Here is a 17,823-nt window from a genome sequence, read left to right on the forward strand (position 1 = left end):
ACTGCACCCTGAGTGTGTCCCTTATGGATCTGAGGAGTTGTGATCTGGATGGTCCCCCTCTGACCACTGGGTACACTGGCTCTTGGATCTAAGGAGGTGCTAATTTAGCCTCTGCCTGAGGTTACACAGCAGAAGCTACGAAGAGAACTGCAGATTCCCCTTCCTTTTTTGGAGTTTGGAGGTGCCCTGATGAGGCTCAGCTGTGAAGCAATGCAAGCCGCTGTGGGGCCTTGGGCCTTCTCTTGGAAGTTCTGGGTCTGTCTGGCCTGGCTGCAGTTAGGTAATTATCAGGTTGCAAAGGGCCAGGGCATTCATATGCAAAAGCCTCTGCCTCAGTCTGGGTGGGGCGGGGTCTCAGGGAGTCAACAGGGTGGAGCAAGCAGCTATGGCGGAGCCTCAGCCCTGCCCTGAGGCGTCGTGCGTCTCAGTGTCCAGGTAACAGCTGCAAGCACCTCTGAGGGAAAGCCGTCCTCAAGTTCGCCCGCTGCCAGACAGTCCAGTTTCTCCCCGTATGAGTCCTGGGTCCCCAGAGACTTCTTGGAACCAGAGTTCAGAGCCGTCAGGAGCTTGTGACTCCCTCCGGATTCAAAAAGACAGCAGGGTCCTCAGGTGCCAGCCCCTTTCCGTGCGTGCGAGCCGCCGTACCTCTGCACTTTACTTCTGCAGCTCCTCTGGCTCTCAGTGTGCTTTTCTTTCCTTCTAGTTGTAGAATTTACACTCAGCCAGCCTTCCTGTAGTTCTGGACTATGTCCGTTTTGTGTTTTTGCTGTACCTTTCAATTGTTGTGGGAGGCAGCAATTTCCCGGTGTTTATCTATGCCACCATCTTAGTTTCTAATGAACTTTTCTAATGTCTTTCCTAATGTTAACTAATAGAGTGACTGAGAGAATAGATTAGCAACAGTTTATTCACATACACTGGAGTTTCCCAAACTGCAGTCCATATTTCACTAGAAGAAATTATTTTAAAAGATACAGGAACAAAAAGAGTTATTTTAATAGAACAATTCACTTTAATAAATCTTTTCTACTCTTAACTGACATAAATGTGATTTCAGATCATACACAAATATTTCTTACTAGAAGCCCAGTGCACGAAATTCGTGCACTCAGTGGCGGGGGAGCCCCTCAGCCTGGCCTGTGCCCTCTCGCAGTCCAGGAGCCCTCAGGGGATGTGGGGAATGGGCCTAAGCTGGCAGTTGGACATCCTTAGCACTGCCGTGGAGGCTTCCACCACCATCGCTTGCCAGCCATGATCCCAGCTTGTGGCTGAGCGGTGCTCCCCCTGTGGGAGCATACTGACCACCAGGGGACAGCTCCTGTGTTGAGCGTCTGCCCCCTTACGGTCAGTGCACGTCATAGCGATGGGTCGTTCTGCCATTCGGTCGATTTGCATATTAGCCTTTTATTATATAGGAGGATTTCATTGAGATGTATTTACTTTACTATGTATTAAAAAATTATAAGAACATCAGCTCATAAAATCACAGGAATACAAACTTTCCTTTTTAAATTCATTTCAGTGTAAAACAGTACTATTTAATCTTAAAACTGTGCAACTGCCTACATCAAAAAAATATATGAAGGTGCTTCACAAAGGATGGAAAATTAGTAAATGCAACAGAAACGTGACTGCCAGCATAGAGGCCGACCATGTGTGTGTATTGGGGAAGAAAGGTGGAAACTTTCTTTATCTGTGTCACGTCCATCCACACCAGACTTACCTCTGGTTACAGCATCTAGTGCACAGCCACACCCTGTCGCTCCTCCTCCAATGACAAGGACATCGAATTCAGGCGTGTTTCTCAAAGTCAGTATCTGAGCTTCTCGGGAAGGAGGATCCTTGTTCACTGGTTCTGAAACGTTCTCGGCTGCTTTAACATAGGCCAGGGTCATCTGATGTAAAAGGAGATCATTTTCAGTTGTTTGTCTGGAATGCTCACTTAATAAATTTTACAACATGCTAAAAGAGAGTTGCAAGGAGATAAGGAATAGCAGAGCGAGACCTCAGTCCACAGGCCACATAGAGTTATGCCACCAACTGTCTTGGGAAGGAAAAGTCCTTAAAATCCAGGTGTGTTTTTTCCCCATGAGTCACAACTACTGAGCCATGGAACACTTGGTTTCAGATTCCACCTCTCAACTACTTGATTTGGTTTCATATACAGACAAGTTTAATTATTCCCCACACCGTACAGAAATTCCCAAACACCTTGTCTAAGACAATATATAGGGAATATAAGGATATGTTTTTATCCAGTAGCAGCAATTCGGTCAAATAACATTAACAAGTTTTGAGAGGAGGAGGTTTTAAAAAGAACTTTATGACTTTCTGCAATTTCTTAAAAGTATGTGCTCTTCATTCCTTAATTCCCCTGATGAAAATATATTCTAGAGTTTGAGGGTCTATAAGTTTAAAAAGAATCTGTTTAACACAAGTTTAAATCATCAGCTAAGGCCAACGGGAATGATATTTTTCAAAGATTGTAGTCAGAGCTTTGCCCATTAAGTGTTTTACTATAAAATTACAAATTTTACACATTTAATATACACTGTTTTGATTTTTGAAAGTTCTAACAATAATATAATTAAATCCAGCCATAGTCCCCCTAAAGAATAATGACCTTCTCTCATTAGAATGTAACTTATCATCCTAAATCCAAAATGATGCTAGCCTTTTAAAAAAAAACAAAACAAAAAAATAGCTGTCAGAAGTCAGAGTCAAAGGCCTAGAAAAATAGGTATCTGTTTTTTTCCCCAAAATGCTAACATGAGGTTCATTCACTATAATGAACAGTGCTGGCTAGTGTGGCTCTGGGAGATCATTACCCACAGATATATCGCTTCTGTATTCTTTTCTTTAAATCACAGCATCTGGACAAGCCATAATGCCGTGTTTTCCCAGAACCACAGGCCACAGCTTGCTCAAGAAAAAGGTGATCTATGGCTGACCAAGAGATTGTTCTAAGTGATTTTTGTTCATTTAAATAGAGTAAACCAAACTCCTCCTTGTGGTCATATTTACTTATAATCAGGCCAATTGGATTTCTATAAAAATAAATCTGGAAGCCATAGAGTAAGCTGAAAGAAATCTAGAGTTGAGTCAGCAGGTCCCAGTTTAGATCTGAGCACTCTTGTTTACTAGTAATGTGACTTGTGACCCATGATCTCTCTGGTCCTTGGTTTCTCCCCCTGTAGAATGGGATAATGTCCTATGATGTCTCTCTCCCTTCCTCTCTGAGCTACCCTCCACCTGAATGTACAGTAACATGAAAGTAATTGGTCAACTATAAAGTATCACCACCAAAGAATTGTTGTTTCAGTCCTTAGTAGTATATAAAAGGGAACTTTCAAAACATACTTTACTAAGAATCATAAAAACAAAAGCTTATAATCAGGTACCATAATTTTCAAGCTATTAATTCTGATGCCAAGCCACAAAATCATATTCTCCTTTACTAGTATATAACTTATCCTAATTACCTGCTAAAAACCATTTCCCTGTGTTCACATTTACATACATTTAAGGCAACAAACTAAATAAATGTAATTGCTTGGTGCTGTGGAGACTAAAATAACTTTTAGTCATGGTCTATACCTTCCATCATTTAATGAGGAAAAATAATTTACACACACACACACACACACACACACACAGCACTGAGCTATGGCCATTCTGATGAGGGAGGATTTCAAATGGGCCATGAGACTGACAAGTGACTAAACTGTCAGTGCGTTTTCACACAGCGAAAGAATTTTCCTGACATTTTCTGTTTAAGTTTTCTAGAAATACTTGGGGGGGAAAAAAGAAATACTTGAAAAATAAATTCAAGTTCTAATGCAATATATCTTGATATACTTCATTAGAACTTGGTAATGCTAAAAGCCCCATATTTTTCTCTGTTCACAGGTGATAACTATGAATATTAAACTCAACTGAACTTCTGCAAGATTACTAGATCTGATTGATGGGTATCTCTCATGCCTTGTGGGTATGTCATTCCATTGACTACACTGATTTTTCTGTCGTCATCCCCTGCTCATCCTTCTCACCAGCATGCTCTAATTTGTCTCATCTTTACAATCAAAAACATCTTTTAACACACGTTTCTAATAATCAATCTAAAAGTTCTTAAAAGCCCTGTATGCCCTTGCTTTTTCTACTGCCTCACATCCTACCCACTCCTCAATTCATTCTAATATCGATTTTCACATACATACGAGCACCACCACCATTACCAGCAAAACTGGCTAATGTTCACTATAGTTCTACTAGTAAATTTTATGAGCACATTCTATCCCTGATTTACTTGTCATCTCAGCACACACATAACTGTTCACTCACCTTGGCATCTGGGAGGCAATCTTATGAGTTGGAATTCTCTCTCTCTCTCTCTCTCTCTCTCTCTCTCTCTCTCTCTCTCTCTCCTTTTAACCACTCTCTCCTACTTTCCTTTGGACATCCCTCTACCTAACATTGAACACTGAGGTTCCTCTGGGATCTGCCCCCGTCACTATTCTCAGATCACTAAAAACTCTTCAGAGAAATCTCTTCAACCTCCATACTGTCAGATAACTTTTATACCACACTGACTTCCAATTTTGTTCCCTTATTTCAGAGCCAGATATCAAACTACCTACTTGGTACCTCCATTTAGACATCTCGCATATATTTCAAAATTGAACTGATGACTTTATCTCCCCATACATTTTTTCCCTACCAATGTTCCTCATCTCATGAAGGTACCATTATACATGTAGTTGGGTGTACCACTCTCTCAAGTCCCCATATTTGATGAATCACTGAGTTCTACCAACTCCACCTCCTAAAAAATTCTCACATCTAATCACTTAATCTTCACTGCCATCTTTCCAGTCAAGGTGTCTTCCCTTTCCCCTGTAGTATAGGGGCTTATACTAATATGATATCCTCCTTCAGATCTTCATACATTTGCTGTGTCTCCTTCCAAGTCATTATCTACATTGCAGCTAAGGTAATAATTTTTAAACCCAACTAACATTGTTTCCAAGTGTAAAACCTTTCAGAAGTTTCCAACTCAATTTAAGTTAAAGGTAAATATCTTTACTCTCGTTTCCAAGATTCCTCACAGTCTTTTAGAGTAGACAATACCAGTGCTGGTGAGGGTATAGCACAGTTGGAATCCTCTTACATTGCTGAAAGAAATACAAAGTGATACAGCTATTTTGGAAAACAGTTTGGGAGTTTTGGATACTATAACGGGAAACATACACGTACCATACAACCTAGCAATTCTCCTAGATAATTACTCAAGAGAAATGAAAACCTACATTAATACAAAAACCTGTAAGAACATGTTTACAGTGGCTTTATTTATAAATGCCAAAAATCAGGAAAATCTCAAACATACTCAACTGACTAAACAAACTGTCATATATCTATGCAATGGAGTAATAACCAACAATCTAAAGAACAAACTACTGATAGATACATGATATGAATAAATCTCATATTCATTATGCTAAGTCATATCACCAAATTATGGTTTTCCACCCAAATCTGGCTGCCACCTGTATTTTTTGTTTTGGGTTTGTTTGTTTTGTGTGTGTGTGTTTTTACTGATTTTAGAGAGAGAAGAAGGGAGAGGGGAAGAGAGAGAAACATCAGTGTGAGAAACATCAATCCGTTGCCTCCCATACACACTCTGATCAAAAGCCTAATCCACAACCTGGGTATGTGCCCTGACTGGGAATCAAACCTGCAACCTTTTGGTTCATGGAACGATGCTCAAGGAACTGAGACACTGGCCAGGGCAACTACCACCTGTTTTAATAAATAAACTTTTATTCAAACATGACCACACACCATCATTCATGTATCAGCCATTACTGCAATAGCAGAATGAGTATCAACAGAGACTATACGGCCTGCAAGCCTAAAACATTTACCACCTAGCTCTTTACTGAAAAGTTTGCCAATCCCTGTGCCAAGCGAAAGAAACTAGACTCAGAAGTGTATATATGATATGATTCCACTTGTATGCTGTTCTGTAAAGCAAAAACGTATAGGGTCAGAAAACAGATCACCAGTGATTGCCAGGGTTTGGGTGTTAGGGGCAGGTAAGATTGACTACAAAGAGGATAAGAGAGAACTTTTAAGGATGATAGAAATGTTCTATATCTTGATTGTGATGGTGGTTATATGGTTTATGTACTTGTCAAAACTCCCAGAAGAGTATATTATAAAGGGTGAATTTTACTGCATAAAAATTGCACCTCAAATTATATATTAATAAACTTTATTAAAAAAAATAGGTAAATACATATACTATAGTCATTCTGTATCAGGCACTATTATAGAGATTTATTTTTCCCAACTCATTTAATCCGCACAATAACCCTATGAGCTAGGCACTACTATGGTCTCCATTTTACAGAATAACAGAGAAGGTAAGCACTCTATATGGTAGAGCTGGGAATTTAACCCACACAGCCTGGCAATGAATACTAAGTTTTATATTGCTATACCATACTGACTCTACATATAATCTGAGGAAAAAAATAAGGAAACAGACTGAATAGTTATAATAGGATGAGTTATCACCGGTTGCCAAATGCGGAAAGTTTTTTGGGTTTTTTTGGGTATGGTTTTGTTGTGAAGGTTTTGCTGAACAGTCCTCCCAAAACAATTTTTTTTTTAACTATACAGTCCTATTGAGGATAATTTATTTAATTTCTGCCACTACATTTAAAATAAGATTTTATTTTTGTTTACTTTTTTCATAAAAGCTGGAAAGTGTTGCAACTGAGAAGCTAAGCACCACGTTTATTTTAGAGTCAGTAAACAGCCTAAGGCCCTACTTCTAATTATGACAAGAGAAAGACTCATTTTGGCTTCATATGGCTTTGAGTCACAAAAACACATCTGCACTCTACCTTCCTGAGAATATGTTGATGGAGGGGAAATAAAGAAGAGAAGCAGCAGGAAGGAAACAGCAGTGGCAAGTCACAGCGTGCTCTGAGAATAGAGGCCTTTGTGCTCCAAATCTCCCCAGCCCTCTTCTCACCCTCCTTCTTTCCAAGGCAGTTTTAGTAAATGGGAGTCTGAGAGGCAGGCTCCATCGCAGGACTGATGCAGAGATACTGGGAGAAGCCTTGGACAGGCCACCCATTCTAAACCACCTGAGAGACCAATCTCTCTCCTGTGCCCTGGGAGGATATCTCACCCACTGTCACTCAATCAATATGTACTGCAGGCCCTCAAGGAATCTACACACTGGAGGACAAAACAAAAAGATAAAAAGGAAATTATGATATCGCTGAACGGCTGGATTTAAGACAGAGAAGAGGCTATACCAGAGCAACAAGTGGCACCCCAATCCAGACCTAAGAAAGTTTCCTGGAAATTACAGCTGAATCGGGTCAAGATAAACTAATACATTAGCTGGGTGACAATAACAGGGAAGGAAGTAGTATTCAATAGCATGTGCCAGAAGTCATACCAGCCAATTAGTCAGCACAATACTTTCTCAAAAGCATGGGCTACACTTCCAATATTTAAAAGCTGCTGTGTTCCACGTAAAAATTAGAAAATGTCCATCTGAGATCAATCTGCTGAAAGGGAACAGCAGTTCTCCCTTAGGCAGGACCTGTGCTCTTGTTAGCCCAGCATTCCCATTCACTGGCTATATGGGACCAGTCTGGCCCTTACGGGACCAGCAGTTTGCCAACCCTGACCTAAGACAGGCCCAGTACTACCAGATTAAGAATCTATTTCCTAACTCAGCCATTGATGCCAGAAGAAAGGAGACACACACAAAGCAAACTGCCTTTTGCTTAGCACAGTTCCAACTACAGCTCCCCAACAAAAAAATTCTTATCTTAGAAGAATTAGAAGATCTAATATAGAATATTATTTTCATGTTGTTATTTCTGACTATATTTCATTATTATGGACTATGAGGAAGTAGCTGTTTTATTAATGTGTAAGCAGATTTTTATATACATTTGAAAAAGATAAAATTCTTCCAGCGTTCTGATAGAAAGCATACAGCTTTTGTCAAGAGACAGACTGGCGCACTGAACACCGACATGGAATTGAAAGCCAAGCTTATAGTCTTTGAGAGTTTACATCCCAGAGAACAGAATGGGAGTCAGAATGAGATCTGTTTCACTATGCCTGTGCACCATTAGCCTTGCAAATTAAAAAAAAAAAAAAAAAAAAAAAAAAGCCTAGACACTTGCAACTTCGGGTGAGACTGAAAACAAGATCTAATAATTAGTGTCTATTTCTGAAAAAAGTGCATATTTAAAGACCACAGGCAATTAACAACCAGGTTGTCCTGTAATCATGTAGAGTAATAATTGGAGTATAAAGTAGGGTTTCATGCAAATCACTTCATGCTGCAACTATCATTCTCTCCCATATTGTGATTCAATCACACATTGATAATGGAACAGTTAAATTTAAGAGAAATTGCTTCGTGTTTTGTTGTCACTGAAACAGGCTGACTATATCTGTAGATTCCTGGAAAGTAAAATGCAACAAGCACCTCCTAACAGTGAACCATAAGATGTTTTAATGGCCTTCACCTCCTGAGTCACTTTGTGATCCTAAACTGATGGTTTTCCTGTAACTACATGACAGTAAGCAACATTTCTCAGTGTAAACATACTTGGTGATGGATTCATGATTACTCTGTAAGAACAGTTGCAAATGGGTAGACTGTCATCTCCACTGGGGACCAGATAAGAGAAAACAAGACAAGTCCATCCTTCCAGGGTGGCTGAGAATGGAGTTCTAGTTCACCTTGAAGGTGCTATACAACCGTTAAGTGGCTGGGTTCCTTTGAGAAGTCACAGAGAAACTTTAATAGCAATTGTACTATATCATTGTAAAAGCTCTTATAGCTGAAAAATAGGGAAAACCCTTTGGCTCTGTCTGCCTTCAAAGAAGCTCACATCATAATAGACTACATGAGCTGAGGTTTAAGAAATATGTTTCATTGGTTTTCAAATAAACATTTTTAAAACATAGAATATGTGTTTGGAGGTGTCTAAACTTGACATTGCTCTTCAATTCCCATAGGGCGCTGAGGATTAGAAAATCTGGAGAGGAAGCCTGAGATCCGAGAGGCAGAGAGGGAAGCGATGAGAGTTGTCACTGCCTCACTGTTGTTGGACCACACACTCTAACATGCTAGCTCCTTTAGGTGTCATGGCTACCACAGAAGGGAGGCAGCCTTTGACCAGAGAGGAAACTGGGTTTTGTGATTCCTTAGGAAAGTCACTGAGTCACTGAATCACACTTTGATCCCAGGTTTGACTCTAAATCACAAGTCCTCACCTCTGCTAGGTTATCTTTGCCTATATGTTTGGGTTACCTGGACCCCAAGACCCACCAGCTTCTCTGACACCAGCAATGCAGGAAAATACTGATCACAGTGTAATCAGAAGACGCATGGACTCTGCTCAGCTTGTAGCCAGCCACCCAGGGCAACGAAGATGACAACCAGGTTCCAAGAAACAGCACTTTTCCTTAAAAGCTTCCCCAATGTATATACCTGGAAGTGGATACAGAACTAAAAGAAGGCTCACTCTTCCCCCATCCCTCCCAGGTGAATAAGATGTTGACCCAGCCCAGCAGGCATGGCTCAGTGGTTGAATGTCAACCTATGAACCAGGAGGTCACCGTTCAATTCCCAGTCAGGCACATGCCTGGGATATGGACTCAATCCCCAGTGTGGGGCAAGCAGGAGGCAGCCAATCAATGATTCTCTCTCATCACTGATGTTTTCTCTCTCTCTCTCTCTCTCTCTCTCTCTCTCTCTCTCTCTCTCTCTCTCTCTCTCTCTCTCTCTCTCTCTCTCCTCTCTGAAATCAATAAAAATATATATTTTTTAAACATGCTGACCCAATGAATCAAATGACCAAGCAATCCAGATGACCATCGGCTACTTTTTAACCTTATGTTCAAAACCATTTTGGGTCAAATTTGTGATGCACACTTTCCATTTCCCTGTGAATTATTTCATCGAATATACACATATTTATAACTTCTCCAGTTTGTACTCACAAGCTTATCATTAAATCTCAAAACTTCACTGTTGAAAAATCAAATTTCAAAATAAGCAGGTAAAATTAATGTTGCCTAAATTATCTTAAAGCATCTATTTTCTTATTAATTTGCAAAACTCTACCTAGAGGAAACTTGCCTAACATAAACACAACTTAACTATTTTTTTAATATATTTTATTGATTTTTTTTACAGAGAAGAAGGGAGAGGGATAGAGAGTTAGAAACATCAATGAGAGAGAAACATTGATCAGCTGCCTCCTGCACACTCCCCACTGGGGATGTGCCCGCAACCAAGGTACGTGCCCTTGACTGGAATCGAACCCGGGACTCTTGAGTCTGCAAGCATCAGCCAAACCGGTTAGGGCAACACAACTTAACTATTAAGCAGGAAGATGGGGAGGGAAAAGCTAAAGGACTCTCCCCAAAAGCATTTATGGAAAGTTTCCCCAGTCCCACAATATCCCCAAAAAGTTTCTTAAAGAGACCTTAAAATGAATAAATAGTTGAAAATGAAATGCAAAGTCAAATCAAAATGAATGTCAGTGTTGCTCAGTTTGCGACAGCCTAGAAGCTCACCAGCTGTCAACGCTAATCATAGCTCAGCCGTTGACTCACTGTGTGACCTATAGCAGTACAGTTAACCTCGCTGATTTTGTATGCCAGCAGTAAAATAGCATCACAAACTCCTCGAAAGCCTGGCGTGAGTTAGAACTCAAAGATATTGCCATGGCCCCACTTTGGGAGCTAAGTGTTAAATAAAAACCAAAATTATAAGGAAGATGATAGGATGCTCTTCAAAGAACATTTCCAACTCTGTCTGCATAATTTTAGTGCTTTGATGAAACATGCCTCTGAAGAAACAGTGAACCATATAGAGTAGTTAAGAATAGTTTCAACTGGCCTTATCGAAAATACAGTGCATTCAGAATCTTCATCAAGCTTTAGATATCAGACACAGCCTCAATATATTTAGTTGTGTTTCTAGGAGAAAAAAAAAAAACAGTCCTTCCAGGAATCTATGCACAGGGTTCTCTAAGCAAGTGAAGTAAATGAATGATAGAATCTTTGGCATAAACTTACAATAAAATTCTGATCAAAAGAAATATAGCTCATTAGTCAATAACATCAAAAACTAGTCAGGACACAGATGTAATGGCGGGATGGGTGTGTAACCAAACCTTTCTCTTCTTCCAGAGAACACTACTGGATCACATTTTCCACCTTCCCTTACGACTGGCTAAAAATGATCCAGTAGGTCAAAAAGCCCTATAATGGCTCTAGCCAGTTTGGCTCAGTGGATAGAGCATTGGCCTGTGGACCGAAGGGTCCTGGGTTTGATTCCAGTCAAGGGCTCAATCCCCTTAGGAGGCATGCAGGAGGCAGCCGATTAATGATTCTCTCTCATCATTGATGTTTCTATCTGTCTCTCCCTCTTCCTTCCTCTCTGAAATCAATAAAAGTATATATATTTTTTAAAAAAGCCATATAATGTGTAACAGCCACTAGAATAAAGGGACAGAGGTTCCTGAATTATTTCAAGAAACAAGCCCCCAACCTATCCACCCTGGACTGTAATGTGGCAAGAAATAAACCTTCACTGTAATGAGATTTGGACATAGTTTACTACACCAAATAGCTTACTCCACTAAATACACCAAACATGAGATATGTATAGCATTCAAACCCAAGATGCACAACTTGCCTACTTTGTATGTAGTCTGTACATGGTCAGAATCTTCCTGGGACAGATGGGGCCCCGTCGTTTACAGGAAAATAAACCCATAGAGAAGCTCCAAAGGACAGATAGATCATTAAATGCAAGCCCCCCCGAACCATGGCGCAGAGATGTTTCTTCCTTCATATTTCACAGAAGTGATGCTGACAGCACTGTAAGCGGCAAGGAGGACCGAGACCCCTATCATTCAACCTCCAGTCCTTTCTTCTCCTAAACATACATTCCTCTCATGGTATCTAACAATGTAGTTTCCACCTAAATATTAAAATCAACAAAAATGAAGACCGTTTAAGAACAGCTGCTATTACAGTACTTGGTAAGTTTTGTGTGTTGTTTTGTGGGGTTTTTTTGTTTTTTTCAGAGAAAGGCTGTTTATGAAACTATGAAAAATGCCTCTGGAGATGGAAGATTATTTACTCAGAGAGAACAAACAAGTCTGCTAGCCTGAATTGACTCACGAAGTTAAAAGCAATCTGGTAAGCAAATGTGTCACATAATTTCAGCTACATCAGTGCTCAAGAAAAGTTATACTCATCTCAAACCCACAGATATGCTTTAGCTTAGGAACCAGAAAATATTTACAACTGAGGTTAAATTCTTAAAATTATTAAATGTGTTGCCCTAGCCAGTCTGGCTCAGTGGATAGAGCGTTGGCCTGCAGACCAAAGGCCCCGGGTTCTATTCCAGTTAAGGGCATGAACCTTGGTTGCAGCCCCAGCCCCTGTGGGAGGCAACCAATCAATGTGTTTCTCTCACATTGATGGTTCTCTCAGTCTTTCCTTCTCTCTTCCACTCTCCCTAAAAATCAATTGAAAAATATTCTTGGGTGAGGATTTTTAAAAAAGATATTAAATGTGTTAAATATATATATATATATTTATGTATATAGTTATATTCAATCAAGATACTACTGAAAAGTAATGAAGTGAATTTTCATGATTTTTATTTTCTTAATTGACATGTTCCAGAGACATGCTTAAGATTTTAAGTATATTATTAAAGGCTTTATTTTTTTTTTTTAGAGCAGTTTTAGGTTTACAATAAAATTGAGAGGAAAAATCAAAGGATTTCCCATATAACTCTTACCCCCACATATGCATAGCAGAATGGCACATTTTTTACCAAGGATGAACCTACACTGACACATCATAATCACCCAAAGTCCATAGTTTCCTTAAGGGTTCACTCTTGGTGGTGTACATTCTGTGGGTTTGGGCAAATATGTAATCATACATATTCATCATTATGATATCACACAGAGCAGTTTCCCTGCCCTAAGACTCCTCTGTGCTCTGCCTGGTCATCTGTCGCCACACACCCCTGGCAACCACTGGTTTTGTGGGGTTTTTTCCAGTCTCCAGAGTTTTGCCTTTTCCAGACCATATAGTTATAGTTATAACCATATAGTATGTAGCTTCTTCATAGTGACGTTTTTCAGTTAGTAATTCGCATTTCAAGTTCCTCCATGTCTTTTCATGGCTTGATAACATTTCTTTCTAGCACTGAATAATATTCCACTGGCTGGATGTACCACAGTTTATTTTTCCATTCACCTAGTGAAGGACCTCTTGGTTGCTTCCAAGTTTGGGCAATTGTAAATAAAGCTGCTGTAAACATCCATGTGCAGGTTTTTGTGTGGACATGAATTTTCAGCTCCTTTGAGTAAATATCAATGAATGTGATATTGCTGAATCATATGGTAAGAATGTATTTGCAGTTTTGTAAGAAACTACAAAACATTGTACATCCTCACCAGCAGTAAACGAGACTTCCTATTGCTCCACATCCTCACCAGCATTTGGTGTCATGCTCAGGATTTTGGTGTCTCTTCTATCGTTAGTCATCTGGACTGCAAGTTTCTCTGACGTCTACCAGTTTCTCTGTCCAGCAGTTAATATAAGCAATATAATATCCACCAAGTGCTCAGCTATTTAAAGAAATCTGGTGTCATAGCTTTTTTATTATGCCTAACAAGGCTAGGTCTGTTCCAAATACCCATATCCTCTATCACAGAAAGGGAAATAAGTACAATAGGTACAAAAGACCTGTTATGTGTCAGGTACTGTGATCACTGGCTTCTATATACTGGCTGACTTCCTGCTTGGCAGGGGAAAGAGCCTGGGAGTAAATGACATTATCCTCACCTTACGAAGAAACTAGAGTTCTAAAAACTTTCATAGCCTGTGCATAATAACAAGTTCACCAAAGCCCAGCCGCACTTGTATAAAAGACACATTCAGGAAGCTAAACATCTTTTCATCTAACTATCCATTAACATAAACTGCAAAGTATGTCTTTCTTTGATTAGATATGATCATTCTATTCTTTGTTGTCAACCTTTTGAAATTTGAGGCATTGGCACTACCAGTCAAAAGGCCCTGGTTTATTAGACTCCCTTACAAAAATAATGTATTGAGGGAGAAAGACTCAAATTAAAACAATGTCCTCAAAATCCCCATAGATTTTAATAATTCATGTATCACTTTGCCTCTCGTTGGCATAAATTTTTTTTCCCTCATAGGTTCTGATGATATTAACAACAAAGGTAGCATAAGCTTGCCTATATTTCAACCCACCTAACACATTGTCACTATAACTTTTTCCAGGTTCCCTTAAGTAATACACAAAGCACAAGGAACTACAGTATTTAGGAAGCCACTAAAAGTATGTGAATTGCTGTCTCTTACAAAGTGAAACTGTTTTGCAAAGCAGAAAGATCCTGTCATTAACAACTATTACTATGTCATTGATTTTAGGAAAGAATAAGTTGAATTGCATTGTACTTCAAGCTAAAATGATATATGAAAATTCTGATTTACAAAAAAAAAAAATGCCAAGAGGTTTTTTTTTTTAATTTTTCATTGATTTTTAAAGAGAAAGGAAGGGAGAGGAAAAGAGAGAAAGAAACATTGATGAAACAAAGAAATCAAATCTGCCATAACTCATATAAGCCTACAAAGTTTAAAAAAAAAAAGAGAGAGTGGAAACTTTATGAAATTTATTACTTACAACTTTTGGAAAGAGTTTAAGCCAATAATTGGGATTGTCCACCTTGTTACTGGCTTATCTTCAGATCAGAAAGCAAGAAGAAGAAAAAACAAGAGGGTGTTTGTATAACTGTTTTCTAGCCATTCTCCAACCACCTCAGATGAAAGACATATACCTATTGCCACTAACCTCAAAGTCTTAAAAAGGTGCAAGAATCCACAGTGACAAGAACGACTTTCTTGCCAACTACAAGCACACGTCATATTCATGTCACCTGGGAATCTAATCGTATCTAATGCTTTTGAAAGCTTACTATGTTCCAGAAACTCTCCCAGGCTTTACTACTCTTCCACAGTCCTATGAGGGAAGTAGAGCAGTCCCCAAATAACACAATTTTGTTATGACGTTGATGAGATGCCATAGGAAATTAATTCTTTTGTTAAAAAATTAAATTTATTGCCCTGACTGGTTTGGCTCAGTGGATAGAGCGTCGGCCTGCGGACTCAAGGGTCCCAGGTTCGATTCCTGTCAAGGGCATGTACCTTGGTTGTGGGCACATCCCCAGTAGGGGGTGTGCAGGAGGCAGCTGATCGATGTTTTTCTCTCTCATCTATGTTTCTAACTCTCTATCCCTAATCCTTCCTCTCTGTAAAAAATCAATAAAATACATTTTTTTAAAAATTAAATTCATTGGTGTGACGTTGATTAATAACATGTTTCAAGTGTATGATTCTATAATACATTATTGTATATTGCATTGTGTGCTCACCTCCCAAAGTCTAGCTCCTTTCATCACTATATATTTGACGCCCTTTCCCTCTTCCACCTCTCCCCACCCCTCGTTCCCTCTGGTAACCTTCATGCTGTTGTCTACATATCTATGAGTTTGTTTGTTTTGTTCATTTGTTGCTTTCTGTTTTATATCCCATATATGATTCTTGTCCTTTTCCATATGACTTGTTTCACTTAGCCTGAAACTCTGAAGGTCCATTCATAGGAATTTAACTCTTATTTATATCAATTAGCCTATGATAACATTGGTTTTCTTATACATCATTTCACTAAAAGTCACAGAACCTAGCAAAGACTTACTGTCCCATTCCTCTCCTCATTTTACAGGGGGGAGAGGATAGGGGGATGAGGCTGAGAGAATTTAATCATTTTTTCCCATAGTCACTTAGTTTTTAAGAAGCAGTGTTAGATACAGGCAGCCTGCAAAAACTGCATCAAAGATCATGCTCTTGTCCTCTGTTATGTTGCTCAGGAATAACACATCAATCACTGGAATCTCTCAATTCCCTGATCTTAATACCTCTCCTTACACGGATAAAAGACCTTAATTTCCATACTTTTAAGCCCACTCCCTGGCCTATGTCTGGTGCAAAAAAGAAAAGACTTTCACATCCGGGCTTTGAGAAAGCTCTTAGTGGTTCTCAGGTTCCACCTCGGTGTTGGTTCACAAAGCCCACCACACCTCCAGAGTGGGTAATGGAAGGAACAAGCCCAGTAGGTGTTACGTGAGAGGGCCCACCCTCAGACCTAAATAGGTCTTGGTTACATCAGCCATACCACTGGGGTTGAAAAGAAACCCACACTATCACACCAATGTTTCCAGTTAGGACCTAGAAGGTATGAAATAAATGTTCAGCTTTTTTAAAAAGTTTTTCGAAAAGTGCCTTGGTCTGTTATGAAAAGTCAAGAGCCTAGGGGGCACCTCATTAAATCTTTGCACTCCCACCCTATCTTTGCCTCCATTCTCTCCCGGATAACTCCATTCTTCCCACCCCCCTGAGAACCCTCAGGCAGCCCTGACTTTTACACTCTCCACTCCGCCCCTCTGCCACTCACTCCTAATATAAACCCTCCTACTCATCAGCTCCATTCTCCTATCAGCTTGGAATTAGAAGAAGAAAGGAAAAAAAAGTTCTCCCATGAAGTATGAAGTAACCCTTTTCTTTCACTAGATATTAAAGAATCACCAGCAGAACATTCTGTACTGAGAGGAAGATTGGATGTCTTCTAAGTCCCTTCCCATTAACAGTTTATTATTAAACAGACGTATACTAAATAGGAAGTGACAAATGCCTTGCTCCTGAAAATCTGCACACCACTGCAGAAGTAGTTTGCTTGCTGCATCCCTGGTGAGACTTAAGATAGAACTGGGATGTGTCTACCCTACTACTCAGCCTCCTGTCCCTTGACATATGGCTGGTCTGGGGAGAGGAAAAATCAAGAAGTTTTTGTGGAAACTTAGTCACCTACTTATGGGTGAAGAAATAAAAGAAGCGGCGAAATGAACGGAAAGCCTCTTCAAGACCACTCAACCACTGCATGCGTAACGGAGCGGGGCCAGGAATGGGGATGCAGTGTGGCCACAAACCTCCTCCCCTGCAGGTGGTCACAGTCAAAAGTCAGCCACCATTCATCTCCTTTTCTCTATCAGCTTCCTCACCGGAAATGAAGATTTAGTTTGCTTAGTTCCCAAAGAAAATATAATAATGATAATACTAGCTCTCTCCTTACGTTGTGATCTCCATCCCTTCTAAATCTGACTTCATTTATCTCAAAAGAAAAAAGAAAAACATCTCTAGGCCTCACCTGAGTCAACAGTATACACTATTCACCATTGAAAAACATAACAGAAATGTAATCAATGTGCTTGTAAGAAGGAAAGCCATACTACAAAGTAAAGTGAGACCAAAATATCATTGTTATCACCTCTAACCCCCAACCTGCCCCCAGGATTGCCAGCATCTGCACAAATGTCTCTCTTTTCTCACCTATTCAAGCAACTGGGTACAAGGTAAGTGAACCACCTCTTACTCAATTTCATTATGTTTTCTGTTCAATTAAACAAAGAAAATTAGTATATGTCATAGTTTCCCTTCTAAAAATTCTTTCCCTTGCAAATATAAGCTAATTTAACCGACTTGGCACCTGAACACTTACGGAAGTATGCCATCACCAAACCAAGTGTGCTTTAACCATTGGTAAGCTTTTAGAATCTCCCATTCGTATTTTGAATACAAACCCTGACTGCATTT

The 17,823-nt window shown here is 39.7% G+C and overlaps 1 protein-coding gene across 2 annotated transcripts in view; it reads right to left on the bottom strand.

Annotated features, from left to right (window-relative positions):
• GPD2 (glycerol-3-phosphate dehydrogenase 2) overlaps window positions 1-17,823 on the bottom strand; it is a 142,213-nt gene that overhangs the window by 82,261 nt on the left and 42,129 nt on the right. For both annotated transcript variants that reach the window (XM_081095591.1, XM_081095590.1), the window contains exon 3: window positions 1,724-1,895. In XM_081095591.1, coding sequence (XP_080951717.1) covers window positions 1,724-1,895 — 172 coding nt within the window. The remainder of the gene's footprint in view (window positions 1-1,723; window positions 1,896-17,823) is intronic.

Source organism: Myotis nattereri (assembly GCF_964212035.1).
Source record: "Myotis nattereri genome assembly, chromosome: 7".
Taxonomy (NCBI): Eukaryota; Metazoa; Chordata; class Mammalia; order Chiroptera; family Vespertilionidae; genus Myotis; species Myotis nattereri.